At 48.8% G+C, this 14,810-nt stretch overlaps 1 protein-coding gene across 1 annotated transcript; it reads left to right on the top strand.

The window, feature by feature from the left end:
- The first annotated feature begins 1,878 nt into the window (after window positions 1–1,878).
- LOC114607167 (zinc finger protein 212-like) lies at window positions 1,879–9,594 on the top strand. Its single transcript, XM_077916642.1, has 6 exons — window positions 1,879–2,034; window positions 3,711–4,100; window positions 4,493–4,610; window positions 5,900–6,076; window positions 7,151–7,261; window positions 8,612–9,594. Exons 1-6 carry the CDS (start codon window positions 2,011–2,013, stop codon window positions 9,580–9,582), a joined length of 1,791 nt encoding a protein of 596 aa, XP_077772768.1. The 5' UTR covers window positions 1,879–2,010; the 3' UTR covers window positions 9,583–9,594.
- The last annotated feature ends 5,216 nt before the right edge of the window (window positions 9,595–14,810 follow it).

The raw sequence follows: 14,810 nt of genomic DNA, 5'->3' as shown, positions 1-14,810 counted from the left end.
TTAAAAATTACCCCCGAAACAGCAATTTAACACGAATTTTACTATCTAACGAGACCACTGATCCATAAAATGAAAGCAATAATCAATGTACTGAACTATAAAATAAATAAGACAGTGTTGTAGATCATAAAAATTAAAATTATTCTTATTTTCTTACCTATACTTATGATGGTCATTGTTTGGATGGGGGCTTTTATCCATTTTCGCAGTCACAATCAATCAATCAATCAGTATCTGAACTGGGTTCCACACAGTCACAAAAACAAATTAACCGAAAATGCCTCAAAAACAAAAACGTGAAATAAAGAGCAAAAACAAAAGTGCCAAACTTAATCCATTCCGGAAGTCCATTTGACTTCCGAAATGTTCGAAAACCAAGGCGCAGCTTCTGATTGGAAACAATGGCCGACAGCCGCACCAGACGTTCAGCTTCCAAAAAACGTTCGAAAACCGGAACACTTCTGGGTTTTCGGCGTTTGGGAACCAAGGCATTTGAGAACCAAGGTACTACTGTAGTTAGTTAAAACAAAATGATTCCAGTAGCACCTTAGAGACCAACTAAGTTTGTTATTGGTATGACCAACACGGCTACCTACCTGTAACTGTAGTTAGTTAGTTAGTTTTATACCATGCTTCTTCCAAAGATCACAGGGTGTTTCACAACATAAAAATAGAAGATAACACAAAATACATAGCAAATGAAAAAATAGCTACCCTTCTACCAACACACTGAAAAGGCCACAGGCTATTGAATCATCGTTAAACTACAGAACTCACTCCCACAAGAGGCAATGATGACCACCAACTTGGATGACTTTGAAAGAGGATTAGACAAATTCATGGCAGAGAAGGCTATCGATCGCCACTAACCAATATAGCTGATCACACACACACACACACACCATTTGACTGGCAATGCCCATCAACTTTGTGGGAGCCTGGCCCCCTCAAATATTTTATGGGGGGGGCGGGCTGAAAGGACCTTGGCTCCTATGCTCAGAATCGTGGGTTTGAGCCTCACGTTGGGCAAAAAGATTTGTCGCATTGCAGAGGGTGGACTAGATGACACTTGGGTGTCCCTTGTTGTTGTTTAGTCGTGTCCGACTCTTTGTGACCCCCTGGACCAGAGCACGCCAGGCACCTCTGTCCTCCACTGCCTCCCGCAGTTTGGTCAAACTCATGCTGGTAGCTTCGAGAACACTGTCCCACCATCTCGTCCTCTGTTGTCCCCTTCTCCTTGTGCCCTTCATCTTTCCCAGCATCAGGGTCTTTTCCAGGGAGTCTTCTCTTCTCCTGAGGTGGCCAAAGTCTTGGAGCCTCAGCTTCAGGATCTGTCCTTCCAGTGAGCACTCACGGCTGATTTCCTTCAGAATAGAGAGGTTGGATCTTCCTGCAGTCCATGGGACTCTCCAGAGTCTCCTCCAGCACCAGAATTCAAAAGCATCCATTCTTCGGCGATCAGCCTTCTTGATGGTCCAGCTCTCACCTCCATACATCAAGGGTGTCCCTTGCAACTCTGCAATTCTATGATTCTTCAAAGGTTGCCTGTCATGTATGATCCGGCTGAGATTCCTGCACTGCAGGGGGTTGAACTAGATGACTCTCGGGGTCCCTTCCAGCTCTACCATTCTGTGAACTCTGCACATCCTCAGAGGCGCACAGGAGAGCCTCTCGCGCGCGCGCTTGGCAAGCGGAACAGCTTTCCCAGGGAGCGCTGCTAGGCGTGCATTCTTTGGAGGGTGCCCTAGCCAAAAACCTCCGATGGGCAGGATCCGCTCCTATCCTCCGCGGGTGCAAGCGAAGCTCCCTTTGCGCTTGCTCGCTTTCTGCGGCGATGCTCTCCCAGGCCCGCAGGCGGCGGTGCAGCTCCGGAGTGGCGCCGGTTCCCCTCCCTAGTCTGCCCCCCGCCTCCCCGCTTTGCAAAGCTGCTCCCGACATGCTCTGAGCTGCAGATCCCAGCGCCGGCCCGCAGCTCCTGACGGATCCCTCGCCGGGACCCTCGGAGGCGCCATGGCCGAGTGGGCGCCCGCGCAGGTAAGCAGCCGCGCCGTCCCCAAGCCCGTGCGCCCTTGCATCTCTCCGGCTCCTCCTCTGGGCTTCCTGGATCCTGCTCTTTTTGCAGGGGAAGAGGATGCACTTTGCGCCTGCCTGATCCGGACGAGCTTCCCCCTCCCTCCGGGGTACTTACCCCGCTTTTGCCCCGCTCCGCTCCCTCCTTCCCGGTGCAAAAGGGAAAGGGAACGGCGGCGTCGGTTGTTAAGCCGGCGGGATGGCGGAATTCTGCGGGTGGAGATGCGCGCTTGCAGCCTTGTGCTGTGTGAACGGGGTGCTTAAATTCGGAATCAGGCTCTTCCTTTAATGGAACTCAGCCTCTGCCTCTGCCCTCCCCGTGCCTGGTTGTGGCATTTGCACCTTTGGTGCAAAGGGACCAAGTGGGGAGCAGAGATCTCTTAAGGGGCAAGGAGAGGGCAAAAGATTATTATTATTGTTATTTTTGTTATTAGTGCTTTATTCTAAGGGGGGAGGGGGAAGGTGTTGGTTCTCACCATGAAGTTGTCACAGTAAGTGCCACACTTAATATATTTTTTTTTTTGGGGGGGGGGGTACCAGTACTACGTATCCTTGAGGTAACTGTGCCCCTGAAGGACCAGGTGTGCAGTCTGGGAATCATTTTGAACTCACAGCTGTCCATGGAGGCGCAGGTCAGTTCTGTGTCCAGGGCAGCTGTCTCCCAGCTCCATCTGGTACGCAGGATGAGACTTGCCAGAGTAGTGCATGCTCTGGTTATCTCCCGCTTGGACTACTGCAATGTGCTCTACGTGGGGCTACCTTTGAAGGTGACCTGGAAACTACAACTAATCCAGAATGTGGCAGCTAGACTGGTGACTGGGAGCGGCCGCCGATACCATATAACACCGGTCTTGAAAGACCTACATTGGCTCCCAGTACGTTTTGGAGCACAATTCAAAGTGTTGGTGTTGACCTTTAAAGCCCTAAATGGCCTCAAAGGCCCAGTATCCCTGAAGGAGTGTCTCCACCCCCATTGTTCAGCCCGGACACTGAGGTCCAGCGCTGAGGGCCTTCTGGTGGTTCCCTCCCTGCGAGAAGTGAGGTTACAGGGAACCAGGCAGAGGGCCTTCTCGGTGGTGGCACCCTCCCTGTGGAACGCCCTCCCACCAGATGTCAAAGAGAAGAACAACTACCAGACTTTTAGAAGACATCTGAAGGCAGCCCTCTTTAGGGAAGCTTTTAATGTTTGATGCATTTCTGTATTTTAATATTTTGTTGGAAGCCGCCCAGAGTGGCTGGGGAAGCCCAGCCAGATGGGCGGGGTATAAATACTAAATTATTATTATTATCACAGCCCCTTCCCAACCACAGTGATTCCATTATAACAGGCATGTCCGACAGGTAGATTGTGACCTACCAGTAGATCACTGGATGTCTGTGACAGATCCCTGGTTCCCTCCAAAGAAGATGAACCCCCAAGAAACAGGCCTTCCTCCTTCCTAAATATAATTCCTTGCATTATAATATTTATATCCTACTTTTTCTGAAAGGAACTCAGGGTGGTGCTTCAGAGACGTGTTGCAGGCCAGTCTTCCCCAACCTGGTGCCCTCCACATGTTTGGAGTGTTTTCAGAAATGGCCAAAACAAAAAGCTTAGTTCCTTTTGTGAAAAAAACCAACAACTTGTGTCCTTCCAACAGGCTCCGGAATGGGACGCTGAATCGCGGGGCGCGCCGTCTTCCCTGCAGTCCCCTGCCATCCTCGAGTGTCCGGTGGGGCAGGTGACAGAGGCGTCTGTCTGGACTCTGGTGGCCGCTGTCCAGGCGATGGAGAGCAAAGTGGACGCTTTGACGTCTCGGCTGCTGAGCCTGGAGGGCAGGGCAGGGACGGCGGAGAAGAAAATCTTTGAGTGCGAGAAGACGGAGCTGGAAATTGGGAACCAGCTGGAGGGCAAGTGGACGGTGCTGGGGACCCTGATCCAGGAGTACGGCTTGCTCCGGAGGAGGCTGGAGAACCTGGAGAACCTGCTCAAGAACCGGAACTTCTGGATCCTGAGGCTCCCACCCGGTGTCAACGGGGAGGTCCCCAAGGTAGGTGGACCCTGCCTGACGATAACAGGAGCAAGATTGCATTGGGGGACTGTGTGGATGGGTTGATGGGACCAGTTCAGTGTACAGAAAGCTGGATCTGGGAGGAGACGCGAGCTCCCCTGGCTCTCTGGCCTTGCGTTAGTCGCTGGCAGGAGCTAGCCAGCAGTAAATCACACTGTGCAAGTTGGAGTTAACTCTTTATTAGCAAAAGCAGGATTTTTTTAAAAAAAATTATTATGTTTTCCACAATTATAACAAATACCACATAACAAAACAATCACAGGGGGTTGAGCTAGATGACCTTTGGGGGTCCCTCCCTGCGCTACCCTCCTAGGATCATTCGTTTCCCAGGGTGCTCTGGGGCATCAACTTTTGTGGCTGACACCTTGCAGGTGACCTTTGATGGCAGCGCTGCCTTTTCCCAGGAGGAGCGGGAGAAGATGGAGGACTGGCAGAAGGAACTCTACAAGAAGGTCCTGAAGGGGAACTGCGAATACTTGATCTCTCTCGGTAAGAGCCCTGCATTCACCCTGGCCTGCCTCCAAATTCTCCATCACTTTGTTGTTGTTTTTTCAATTTTTTCAATTGATTTTCCAAATTTATAACAAACATATAAAAGAAAACATCAAAAAGAAACACAAACAAACAAGCAAACATAAATCCAAACTGTAATAATTCCATTTTTGTTGACATTGTTGGGTGACTTCCTTGAATCCGCCTGGCTGAATTTCCATATATATCATTGCAACAGTTTTCCAAAACTAATTTCTCCTAGAAATTACTTAGTCAATTAACCTCTTTTTTTCTTTTCATTTTAACTTTAAACATATTGTTCTATAACATCACATATTTAAATCCTAGGCCAATCTGATACTTGGAAGTAATTGAATTCACCTTCACTTTGGGGCTGTCCTCAGTCTCACCTCTTCTGTGCCACAAAATACCCGTTTTCCGCATTGGTAAGAACTCGATCGCTCAGTGTGGCAGCCTCTACACTTTGGAACGATTGATACCAGGCCAGCACCTTCACTGTAAACTTTTCCGGCATCTGCTAAGAACACTACGGTCATACCTCGGGTTGAATGTGCTTCAGGTTGAGCGCTTTCGGGTTGCGTTCCGTGGCAACCCGGAAATAACGGAGCGCGTTACTCATGTGCAGACGCTAAAAATGACGTTACGTGCATGCGCGAAAGTGGCAAATCGCGACCCGCGCACACGCAGACGCGCCGTCACATTTTACGTTCCATTCAAGATCCGAATGGTGCTCCGGAACGGATCCCGTTTGCATCCCGAGGTACCACTATACAGTCATACGTTTGCTTCAGGTTGAGCGTATTCAGGTTGTGTCCCGCGGCGACCCGGAAGTAACAGAACGGGTTACTTCCGGGTTTCGCCGCTCACACATGCGCAGACGCGCAAAATGACATCACGCACATGCGCAGAAGCAGCGAATCGCGGGTTGCGTTATGCTCAGGTTGCGAATGGGCCTCCAGAACGGATTCCGTTCGCAACCAGAGGTACTGCTGTATTGCTTAGACATAAGCAATGCTTAGAAAGTTGAGGTCATTCCAATGCTGTTTTAGTCCCTTAAAGTGCTGTTTCTTGATTTTTATGCTTTTATTTTTTTTGCAGACTGCATTGAGGAGTGGGGTTTTTTGTTTTTGCAATCAGGCCTGTATAAATTTTACGAAACAAATGAGTAAATATCCTTCTTTTCCCCTAAAAACAGCCTTTTCATCCCACTCTGTAAATTAAGGATGTCCTGTTCCTTGTCTCTTTTTTCATCCCAACCCCAACAGATTATGCAATCTCCAAACCAGATATTCTGTCCCAGATTGAACGAGGGGAGGACCTGGGTCCTGGCGAACAGCAGGATGTAGACTCCAGGGAGAACCTCAGGGATGCCAGTGTGGCTGAGAACCCCTTGCAGAAGCAGTGGAACCATCAGAGAAGCGCGGCTCCAGCGTTGGTCCCAGGTGGCTGTTCCAAGCCGCTCCTTGGCATTTGGGGGGCAGGGTTGGACTAGATGCCTCTTAGGGTCCCTTTCACCTCTACGGTTCTCTGATCTTTTGGACTAGGTCCTTTTGGACTAGGCCTCTCCAGCTATGCCCCGCGGAGGACATTAAGGTCCACAAATGACAACACTTTGGAGGTCCCAGGTCACAAGGTGGTTCGATGGGTCTCAACTAGGGCCAGGGCCTTTTCAGTGCTGGCCCCGACTTGGTGGAACGCTCTGTCACAAGAGACTAGAGCCCTGCGGGACTTGACATCTTTCTGCAGGGCCTGCAAGACAGAGCTGTTCTGCCTGGCCTTTGGTTTGGACTCAGTCTGACCCTTGTGTTTCCCTCCCCTTATGATCTTGATCTATGGGCTACTTTTAAAATGAGGCTGCATTTTAAATTGCATTTTAACCTGTATTTTAAATTGCTTTTTATCTTTTCCTATTAATTTTTTACTGTAATTTTACTGGTGTTAGCCGCCCTGAGGCCGGCTCTGGCTGGGGAGGGCGGGGTATAAATAAAGATTTATTATTATTATTATTATTATTATTATTATTATTATTATTAGTGAGCTCCATGGCCTGGTGGGGATTCGAACCTATGTCTCTCCCAGGTCCCAGTCAGACACTCTAACCACTGCGACACACTTCCAATGAGAGCAATTCTTGGGGGGGGGGGATGGTTTGTATGAAGGGTTTTTTGTTCTTGTTTTTATTATGTTTTATTATGTTTCTACCCAAATGCAATTCTGGTTTTAAATGCAGTATAAGGAGTCTCTATAGGAGTATATTGTATTTAAAAATGGGGTTTCAGAGTTTGTAGGGGTTTTTCGAATACTTTATGTAGATTTTTCAATGTCATTGTTCTGTATGGGACAATGACAATAAAGATGTATGTATTTTCAGTTTTCACCTTGTATTTTTTTCTCGTGAACCGCCCTGAGGTCTACAGATGAAGGGCCCTATAGAAATTTGATAAATAATAATGACGACAATTCACAGATCTTAAGAAAGGAAGAAATCCCATCTTCTTCTCCCATCTCCTCTGCAGGTTCTCCTGAGTCCATCTCAGAGGCTGCCTCCTCCTCGCAGGTAAAACAAGAGCAGGAGCCCTTGGCTAAGGAGGAAGAGGAGGAGAGTCCGGGAAGCAAAATAGCCCCAGGTGAGTGATCAATGGCCCTTTTTTAAAATCTGAAAGCCAGAAATGGGTAGCTGTTAGGCCTTTTATTCTGGAGACCAATGAGTCTGGCATTAACATCCCAGCAGGATCTTTCTCCATGAAAAAAGCTCTTAGATGCTTCCAGAGGATATATTGGGGGACCTTGAGGGGGGGGGTGTTTGGGGGGAAGAATGCTGTCCTGTGTCTCCTTTGTGGTGGAGATGCCTAATCTCTCCAGTCCAGTGGAGTAGGTAAAAGATCCTTCTGCCCTCACAAGAGGCCTTAATCCCTTGCATTAATAGCTGGCAAATACTGATTTCCTCTTCCTCCAAACATTTAACTTCCCTGCCGTTTTGCAAGGCAGTTTTGCAGTGAAGTAAAGCGCCAGGGATCAGGCCGAGCTGCCATCTCTGGAGCAAAATGTTGCTTTGTTTGCCAAGGCCTAAAGTCATAGAATCGTATAATCATAATCATAATCAATAAATTTTTTTTAGTTATATACCACCCTTCCCGGTTCAAAAACCGGGCTCAGGGCGGCTAACAACAAGATTAAAACACTTTATTATAAAAGCAGCATAAAATACAGTATAAAAACATGAATAACAATAAAATAAAAACATGAATAACAATAAAATTCAAAAATCAATTTAGGGGAAATAAGCATTAGATGATCCCCAGGGCTAGCTGGCTGAATTGGTCCTACTTGGGCCAGTGAGGAGGCCAGGGGAGAATTAGCTGTGGGATCCCAGAGCGGATGATCTTCATAAAAGGGGAGCGGTAGGAAAGAGAAGGGAAATAAAAGATCAGGCTGGATTCAAATTAAAGGCCAGGTGGAATAGCTGTGTGTTTGCCACCCTTTGGACTTCTTGTGGAGGAGGACACACGAAGAAGGGTCTCAGACGGTGACCACAGGCTCACCTGTGGATTTAGACGCAGATTGTGCATGGATAAATATAACAATACTTGGAATGCATTTTTGTAAAATTATAATGGCTTCTTAATACAGTGGTACCTCAGGTTACGTACTTGATTCGTTCCGGAGATCTGTTCTTAACCTGAAACTGTTCTTAACCTGAAGCACCACTTTAGCTAATGGGGCCTCCCGCTACTGCCGCTGCACGATTTCTGTTCTCATCCTGAAGCAAAGTTCTTAACCCAAGGTACTATTTCTGGGTTAGGGGAGTCTGTAACCTGAAGCGTCTGTAACCCGAGGTACCACTGCAATCGTATATTCATTGCAACAATAACAGTGCTTATTGAACTATTTACAATCTCAAGCAATTTTCCCTCCCCCACTCACTTTTTTCTCTTTATTTGTTCACAAATAAAAAATGAAATAAATTGTTGATGCAGTGGACAGCTGGCTGATGCACCAAAAATGTGGGACCCCTGAGGAGCTGGAGCCCCACTGGACTCTGGCAGAGAGATCGGAAGAGAACGTCTACCAGGACGTGAACGGCAGCTACGGTCTGGGTCAAGCGTTACCCCAGGCCTTCGCTGAAGTCTTCCCCGGGGCGGCAGAGAGGGATCCTGTCCCCCCGAAGGGACCTCACCTCCAGCGGGGTTCCCCCGAGTGCCCCTACATCTGCGCCGACTGCGGGCACACCTTCGTCCGGAAGGAGAATTTCACCCGGCACCGCCGCTCCCACCTGGGCGAGAGGCCTTTCTCCTGCCGTGAGTGCGGGAAAGCCTTCGTCCACCAGTCGACGCTGATCACGCACTACCGCACCCACACCGGGGAGAAGCCCTATGGCTGCGGCGAGTGCGAGAAGCGCTTCGGCCGCCTCTCGACCCTGGTGGAGCACCAGCGGACGCACACCGGGGAAAAACCCTACGCCTGCGGCGAGTGCGAGAAGCGCTTCAGCCGCCTCTCGACCCTGGTGGAGCACCGGCGTACGCACACCGGGGAGAAGCCCTACCAGTGTGCCCAGTGTGAGAAGCGCTTCACCCGTATGACCAACCTGACAGTGCACCAAAACACCCACGGCGGGGAGGGGGCCTATTCCTGCGCGCGCTGCGGGAACAGCTTCCCCCAGAAGGCCGGATTCCTCAAGCACCTGCGTTCCCACGCCCGGGAGAAGCTCCACCAGTGCCAGGACTGTGCCAAGAGCTTCGCCTGCAGCTCCTGGCTGCTCCGGCACCAGTCGGTGCACTCGGGCGAGCGGCCAGAGGGTCGCTCCTGCTGTCATGTCTGTGGCAAGGCCTTCCGCTGCCAGCGAAGCCTGAAACTGCACGAGCGCAGCCACGCCGACGCAGCGGGCGGCCCGTGGGCGACGCAGCCCGACAGCCAGGCTCCTTTCGTGAAAACGGAGGAGGTAGGGTGACGGAAGGGGGCAAAGGGTGAGGGTCTCCCCTTCTGAAAACCCCCAGAAAGATTCAAGGCAGGCAGCCTGTCTAGCTCTGGCACACAGCTGACTTGGGTTTGCAATAAATCTGATTGTTATTTTTATATACTTTATTGATAATAAAATGTAATATGGAGATTTGGGTGTTGTTTCTCTCTTCCCCTGCTTTTTCTACCTCTTTTCATGGCTTATTTTACCGTGTGTGCCAATAAATCTGATCATACGCAGGCAGGCGTTGGCCGAGGCAGATCTTAGTGGGGTGATTGTAACATCATGGCATGGAAGAGAGGTCCAGGGGTCATCTTTATCAACTGCACTGGCTCCCGGTGGAGTAGAGGGTCAGGTTTAAGGTGCTGGTTTTGACCTTTAAAGCCCTATATGGCCTAGGACCGCGGAGGACCTTAAGGTCCACAAATAACAACACTTTGGTGGTCCCGAGCCTCAAGGAGGTTAGATTGGTCTCAACTAGGGCCAGGGCCTTTTCAGTACTGGCCCCGACGTGGTGGAACGCTCTGTCACAAGAGACTAGGGCCCTGTGGGACTTGACATCTTTCCGCAGGGCCTGCAAGACAGAGCTGTTCCGCCTGGCCTTTGGTTTGGACTCAGTCTGACCCTTATGTTTCCCTCCCCTTATGGTTTTGATCTATGGGTACTTTTAAAATGAGGCTGCATTTTAAATTATATTTTAACCTGTATTTTAAATTAGTTTTTTTTCTCCCTCTCTTTTCCTCTATTTTGTTTTTACTGTGATTTTATTTTATTGGTGTTAGCTGCCCTGAGCCCGGCTCTGGCCAGGGAGGGCGGGGTATAAATAAAACTTCTTCTTCTTCTTCTTCTTCTTCTTCTTCTTCTTCTTCTTCTTCTTCTTCTTCTTCTTCTTCTTCTTCTGGCCAGCCCCTTGTAATGCAGGAGTCACAGCTAAATGATAATATTATTTAAGGGACCCCAAGGGTCATCCAGCCCAACCCCAAATGTGGGAATCATAGAATCATGGAGTTTATTTATTTATTACATTTCTGTGCCACCTTTTCCCCTGCAAGGAGCTCAAAGTGCTTTACATGGGTCTCCTCCTCCCCATTTCATCCTCACGACAAGGTTAGGAAGGGTCCCCAAGGGCAATGCGGGAATCTCTTGCCCAATGTAGATCAACAGACTCCTTGAACTCTGTCCTGCAATGCAGTACCGAATAATGTCTGACCAACCGGGAATATAAGTGTGAAGGCACCATACTTGAAGCCCTAAGGGGAAATTTCTAGCAGGGGAGGAACCAAACCCCCAGGAGAGAGGACTACTGAATCTTACAAATATGCTCTCTCGGCAGCCAGACTTTTAGACAACAACAAGTGGTTTGGGATTCATCTTCAGGAAGTGATTGTTAGCGCCTGAGATCCAGAAAACTGAGGGGCACAAATCTATGGTGTAACTCAATTTGGAGTACTGCGTGCAGTTCTGGATATTTTCAAATTCTACAATATCCAAAAAGGATATTGTAGAATTTGAAAAGGTTTGGAAAAGGGCATCCAAAATGACTGAGCGAGTGGAGCGACTCCCCTGAGAGTTGCAGCATGTTGAGTCTAGAGGAAAGGCGAGTTCGAGGCGACATACTAGAAGTTTATAAAATTATGCCTCTCAAAACACCAGAACTTGTGGACAGGCAGGGAAGCTGAATGTTGGAAGATTCAGGTCAGATAAAAGATGGGACTTATTCACGCAGCACAGAGTTTAACTGTGGAACTCCCTGCCACAGGAAGCAGCCATGGCCACCAACCTGGATTAGACGGGTCTCCTTAGGTTGTTTTCTGTAGATGATGAACCTGGGACTGTTGTCCTGCCCCCCACCCCCTTACACTGATGCTGTAGCCTTATGAGGCTTTGCCCTCGGGTGGGAAAAATATTGCGCCTGGGAAAGGGAAGTGGGAGTCAACAGACACTCAAGGAATAGTTTCGGAGAAAAAGGTTTTATTTCTACCATCCATGAACTGGTAGAAGGAGCAAGTGTGATAGTCCACAAAAAGCATGCACGAAATTCACAGTCATGTGCACAAACATATATACCCCTTTCCAGTTCCCTCCTCCTTTCTCCTCCCTCAGGAGTCCTGCCCATGAGTTCCTCTGAGCATGAACAGAAAGCTGTCTTGGGACTATTGGACTCTTGGCACCCTTCCCAGGAAAGGGGAGTGAGAGCTAAGGGGTCGAGGAGCCCTGGTGGTTCAGCATGTCCAAAGATGTTGCAACTAGAATGAGATAAGATTCATTTCCCAGGCCTGCTATGAACAGAGCCTATTCATTAGCCTTTAAAAGTAACATTTTGCCTATGCACAGCATCTTGTGAGAATAAGCAGAGACAAGCAGAGAAAAGCTGTTTTGGATTTTTAGAAGACAAAAGGAGTTTTGGACAGTTTTGAGGCCTGGTTGATTATTGAAGCCTGGGGTGATTTCACAGACTGGATTTGGATATTCTGTCCCTTCAATGCTCCCCACAACCTCTCTTCGTAGGGGTCCTCCCTCTCCACTAACCGTTTCCTTCCCCCCATATCATTTTTGTTAAATCTTCCAAAACATTTACCACCATATACATTTTTTTTAACGCTAACCGTTTCTGAGCAGATTTGAACAAGCTGGACACCCCCACCCCCACAGCTCAGGTGGCAGGTGGCAGTTGGGATTCCGAAGGGAGGGAGGAGGGCCCCCCAGGTGTGTGCAGAGGCTCCGCCCACTGGTCGCATGCTTCTCCCAGGAGGGAGGGGCTCCAAACTCATCCTCCCTTGCCCCCGAGGCGGGCAGTTTTCTTGAGCAGGTCCACAGCCACCCCTGCGAGGGAGGACAGCAGCTCTCTTCCTTCCGCTTATGGTGGAAACATCACTTCCTATCATATCCTTCCTATATTAACTCTCAAAGATGGACAGGCTGCCCAGAGGAGGAGAAAGAGACCCCTCCTCACATGCTCAGATTAATGGCTTGAACTCAAACGGGTAACCAGACCTCTGAGCCCAGACCTCCTATGCAGACAAGGTCTCACTGTGGCCAGCAATTGTGCTGCAGCATCTCGCACTCGCTACAGCTTCTGGATCAAACATGAGGGAAGCTCCACATAGAGCGCATGGCAGTAACTCAGTCCTGAAGTACTCAGTGCATGAACCACCGTGGCAAGGCTTCCCTGGTCCAGGAATGGCTGTTGGGCCAATCGTAGCTGGTCAAAGGCCACCTGAACGCAAAAGGTTTAAGACTCGGTAGAGGAGATGAGTTGCAGACCCCATGTGTCCCCGTTCAGCTGAACTTTCTTAGACGCCCACCTGGGATCTTCCCACTCGGCATCCTTTCCCAGGACACTCCATTCCATTCCTCCTCCCACACACTTTTCCATTTCTTCCCCAGCAGCGACTCAGCCTTCCTGGGCCGCTGGACTTTGGGCTGGCTATAGTCTCCCCCGGGGAAATATTTTTTCCTGAAAGGTGGTGGGATGTGTGCGTGTTGTGCTTCTGCAAACCTGGGGGTTCCTGCTACCCACCCAAATCTGCTAATATTTCTGCTGTTAGCTAGATAAGGATCGGCATTCAGAGAACAAGCTTGCTCTCTCTCTCTCTCTGTGTCCAATCCCTTCTGCTTTCTGTCTTATTCAATAATATACTGTAATTTCAAAACATACCACAGATTGATTGCTCAAATGGACCTGTTTCCTCCTTTTTGGCTTTGCTAATCTGCAGCCACTTTTGTTAAAATAGATATTGTTAAGTAAAATGATGTGCTGTTTCTGTGACTGACCCATTCTGTGACTGGCCCATTAAAAGAATGGGCGCGTTCCTTTCTTGTACTGCAGGCCGATATGGGAACAGGATGTGCAATTTATGAAATTTATGACTACTTGCTTGCTTGGAAATCAGACCCTCCAAGTGTCCTTATTTTCCAGAGACATTCCTGATTTACAGAAGCCATCCCAGTTTCTGATTTGATCCCAGAATGTTCCGCTTTTCCATAGGATGTCCCCATTTTCACTGGAGAAATGTTGGCGGGTAGGGAGTTATCCGACTCCCGAGTCGTCTGAGGGCAATCCTGTATAGGGAAGGGTGTGTGTTTTTAATGTTTAATGTTTTATTATGTTTTTATATTTGTCGGAAGCTGCCCAGAGTGGCTGGGGCAACCCAGTAAGATGTGAGGTATAAACAGTAAAATTATCATTATGGAATGGGATGTCCCTATTTTCATCGGAGAAATGCTGGAGGGTATGGGAAATGTCAGGAGAAACTCATTTGGCGTGTGCCTGTTACCTGCTGACTTTCAAAGGGAGAGCAGCTTGATCTCTTTTGCCCTGCCAACAATTCCCTTCTGCAGCTGGAGATTGTTCTGCCCCCAAAATGGACCAACCTTCTGCAAAACACAGTCTCTGTTTCCATTTCACTAGAAGACTATTGCAAAGTTTGCCTTGGATCCAGATTCAATAACTGCAGTTTCTCCCACCACTGCCAGATGTCACTGCAGGACCAGTCCTAGAGGGGATCAGCTGTCACCTTCTGCAAACTGGTTTTCATTTGAAAAGTCCCCCTTCCAGTCTCCCAGATTGCCATTGGGGTCCTGTCATGAATGGAGGGCCAGGATCACACACACACACACACACACACACACACACACACTCTTCCCTGCTGTGTGATGCTTGCCTTGTGAGGGGGAATACCAGAAGAGAGGCAATGTGTGGGGGGAAACAGGCACACAGCAAATTCCTCCCCTTCCATTTCGGGGCATGCATATAGACAATGGGGAGATTCCATTTCTGCAGGTGTGATTGTCAATGGAGATCCCAGGGTGTTAGCTAAATCTAGTTGATGAATCTGGGGTACACCCAACGGGGACAGACTTGGTAATGAGAGGGGGAAATCTCACATATTACCAATTCTAGTTTAGCAGAATATTCGAAAACCACAAAATGTCTGCATTTATGAACCAGAATACATTTGCCATCAGATTTAGAATAATCTGAATAAATGGTTGAAACTGAGATATTTGGCTAAGTCATGGCTGGGGAGCCATTTCCCAACCATCCTAGTCCGTGTGGTGCAGTGGTTAGAGTGTTGGACTAGGACTTGAGAGAGCTCTGCCTGAGGCAGCCATTGCCAGTCGGAATCCTGGGAAAGATGACCCCCAGGACTTCTCTGGAGTAAGGCAGGTTCATAGGCAGACTCTTCCACAGAAGCTTGCCTGGTGCTACCATCAGT

Source organism: Podarcis muralis, chromosome 12 (genome assembly GCF_964188315.1).
Source record: "Podarcis muralis chromosome 12, rPodMur119.hap1.1, whole genome shotgun sequence".
Taxonomy (NCBI): domain Eukaryota; kingdom Metazoa; phylum Chordata; class Lepidosauria; order Squamata; family Lacertidae; genus Podarcis; species Podarcis muralis.
This window is presented reverse-complemented; position numbering and strand designations above follow the sequence as displayed.

What these genes read in the sequence shown, in the direction of transcription:
- LOC114607167 (XM_077916642.1), top strand. Translation starts at nt 2,011, where the DNA reads ATGGCCGAGTGGGCGCCCGCGCAG. An exon ending in TCAACGGGGAGGTCCCCAAG is followed by an intron (nt 4,101 to 4,492) that starts GTAGGTGGACCC and finishes GACACCTTGCAG; the next exon opens with GTGACCTTTGATGGCAGCGC. An exon ending in GGCTCCAGCGTTGGTCCCAG is followed by an intron (nt 6,077 to 7,150) that starts GTGGCTGTTCCA and finishes TCTCCTCTGCAG; the next exon opens with GTTCTCCTGAGTCCATCTCA.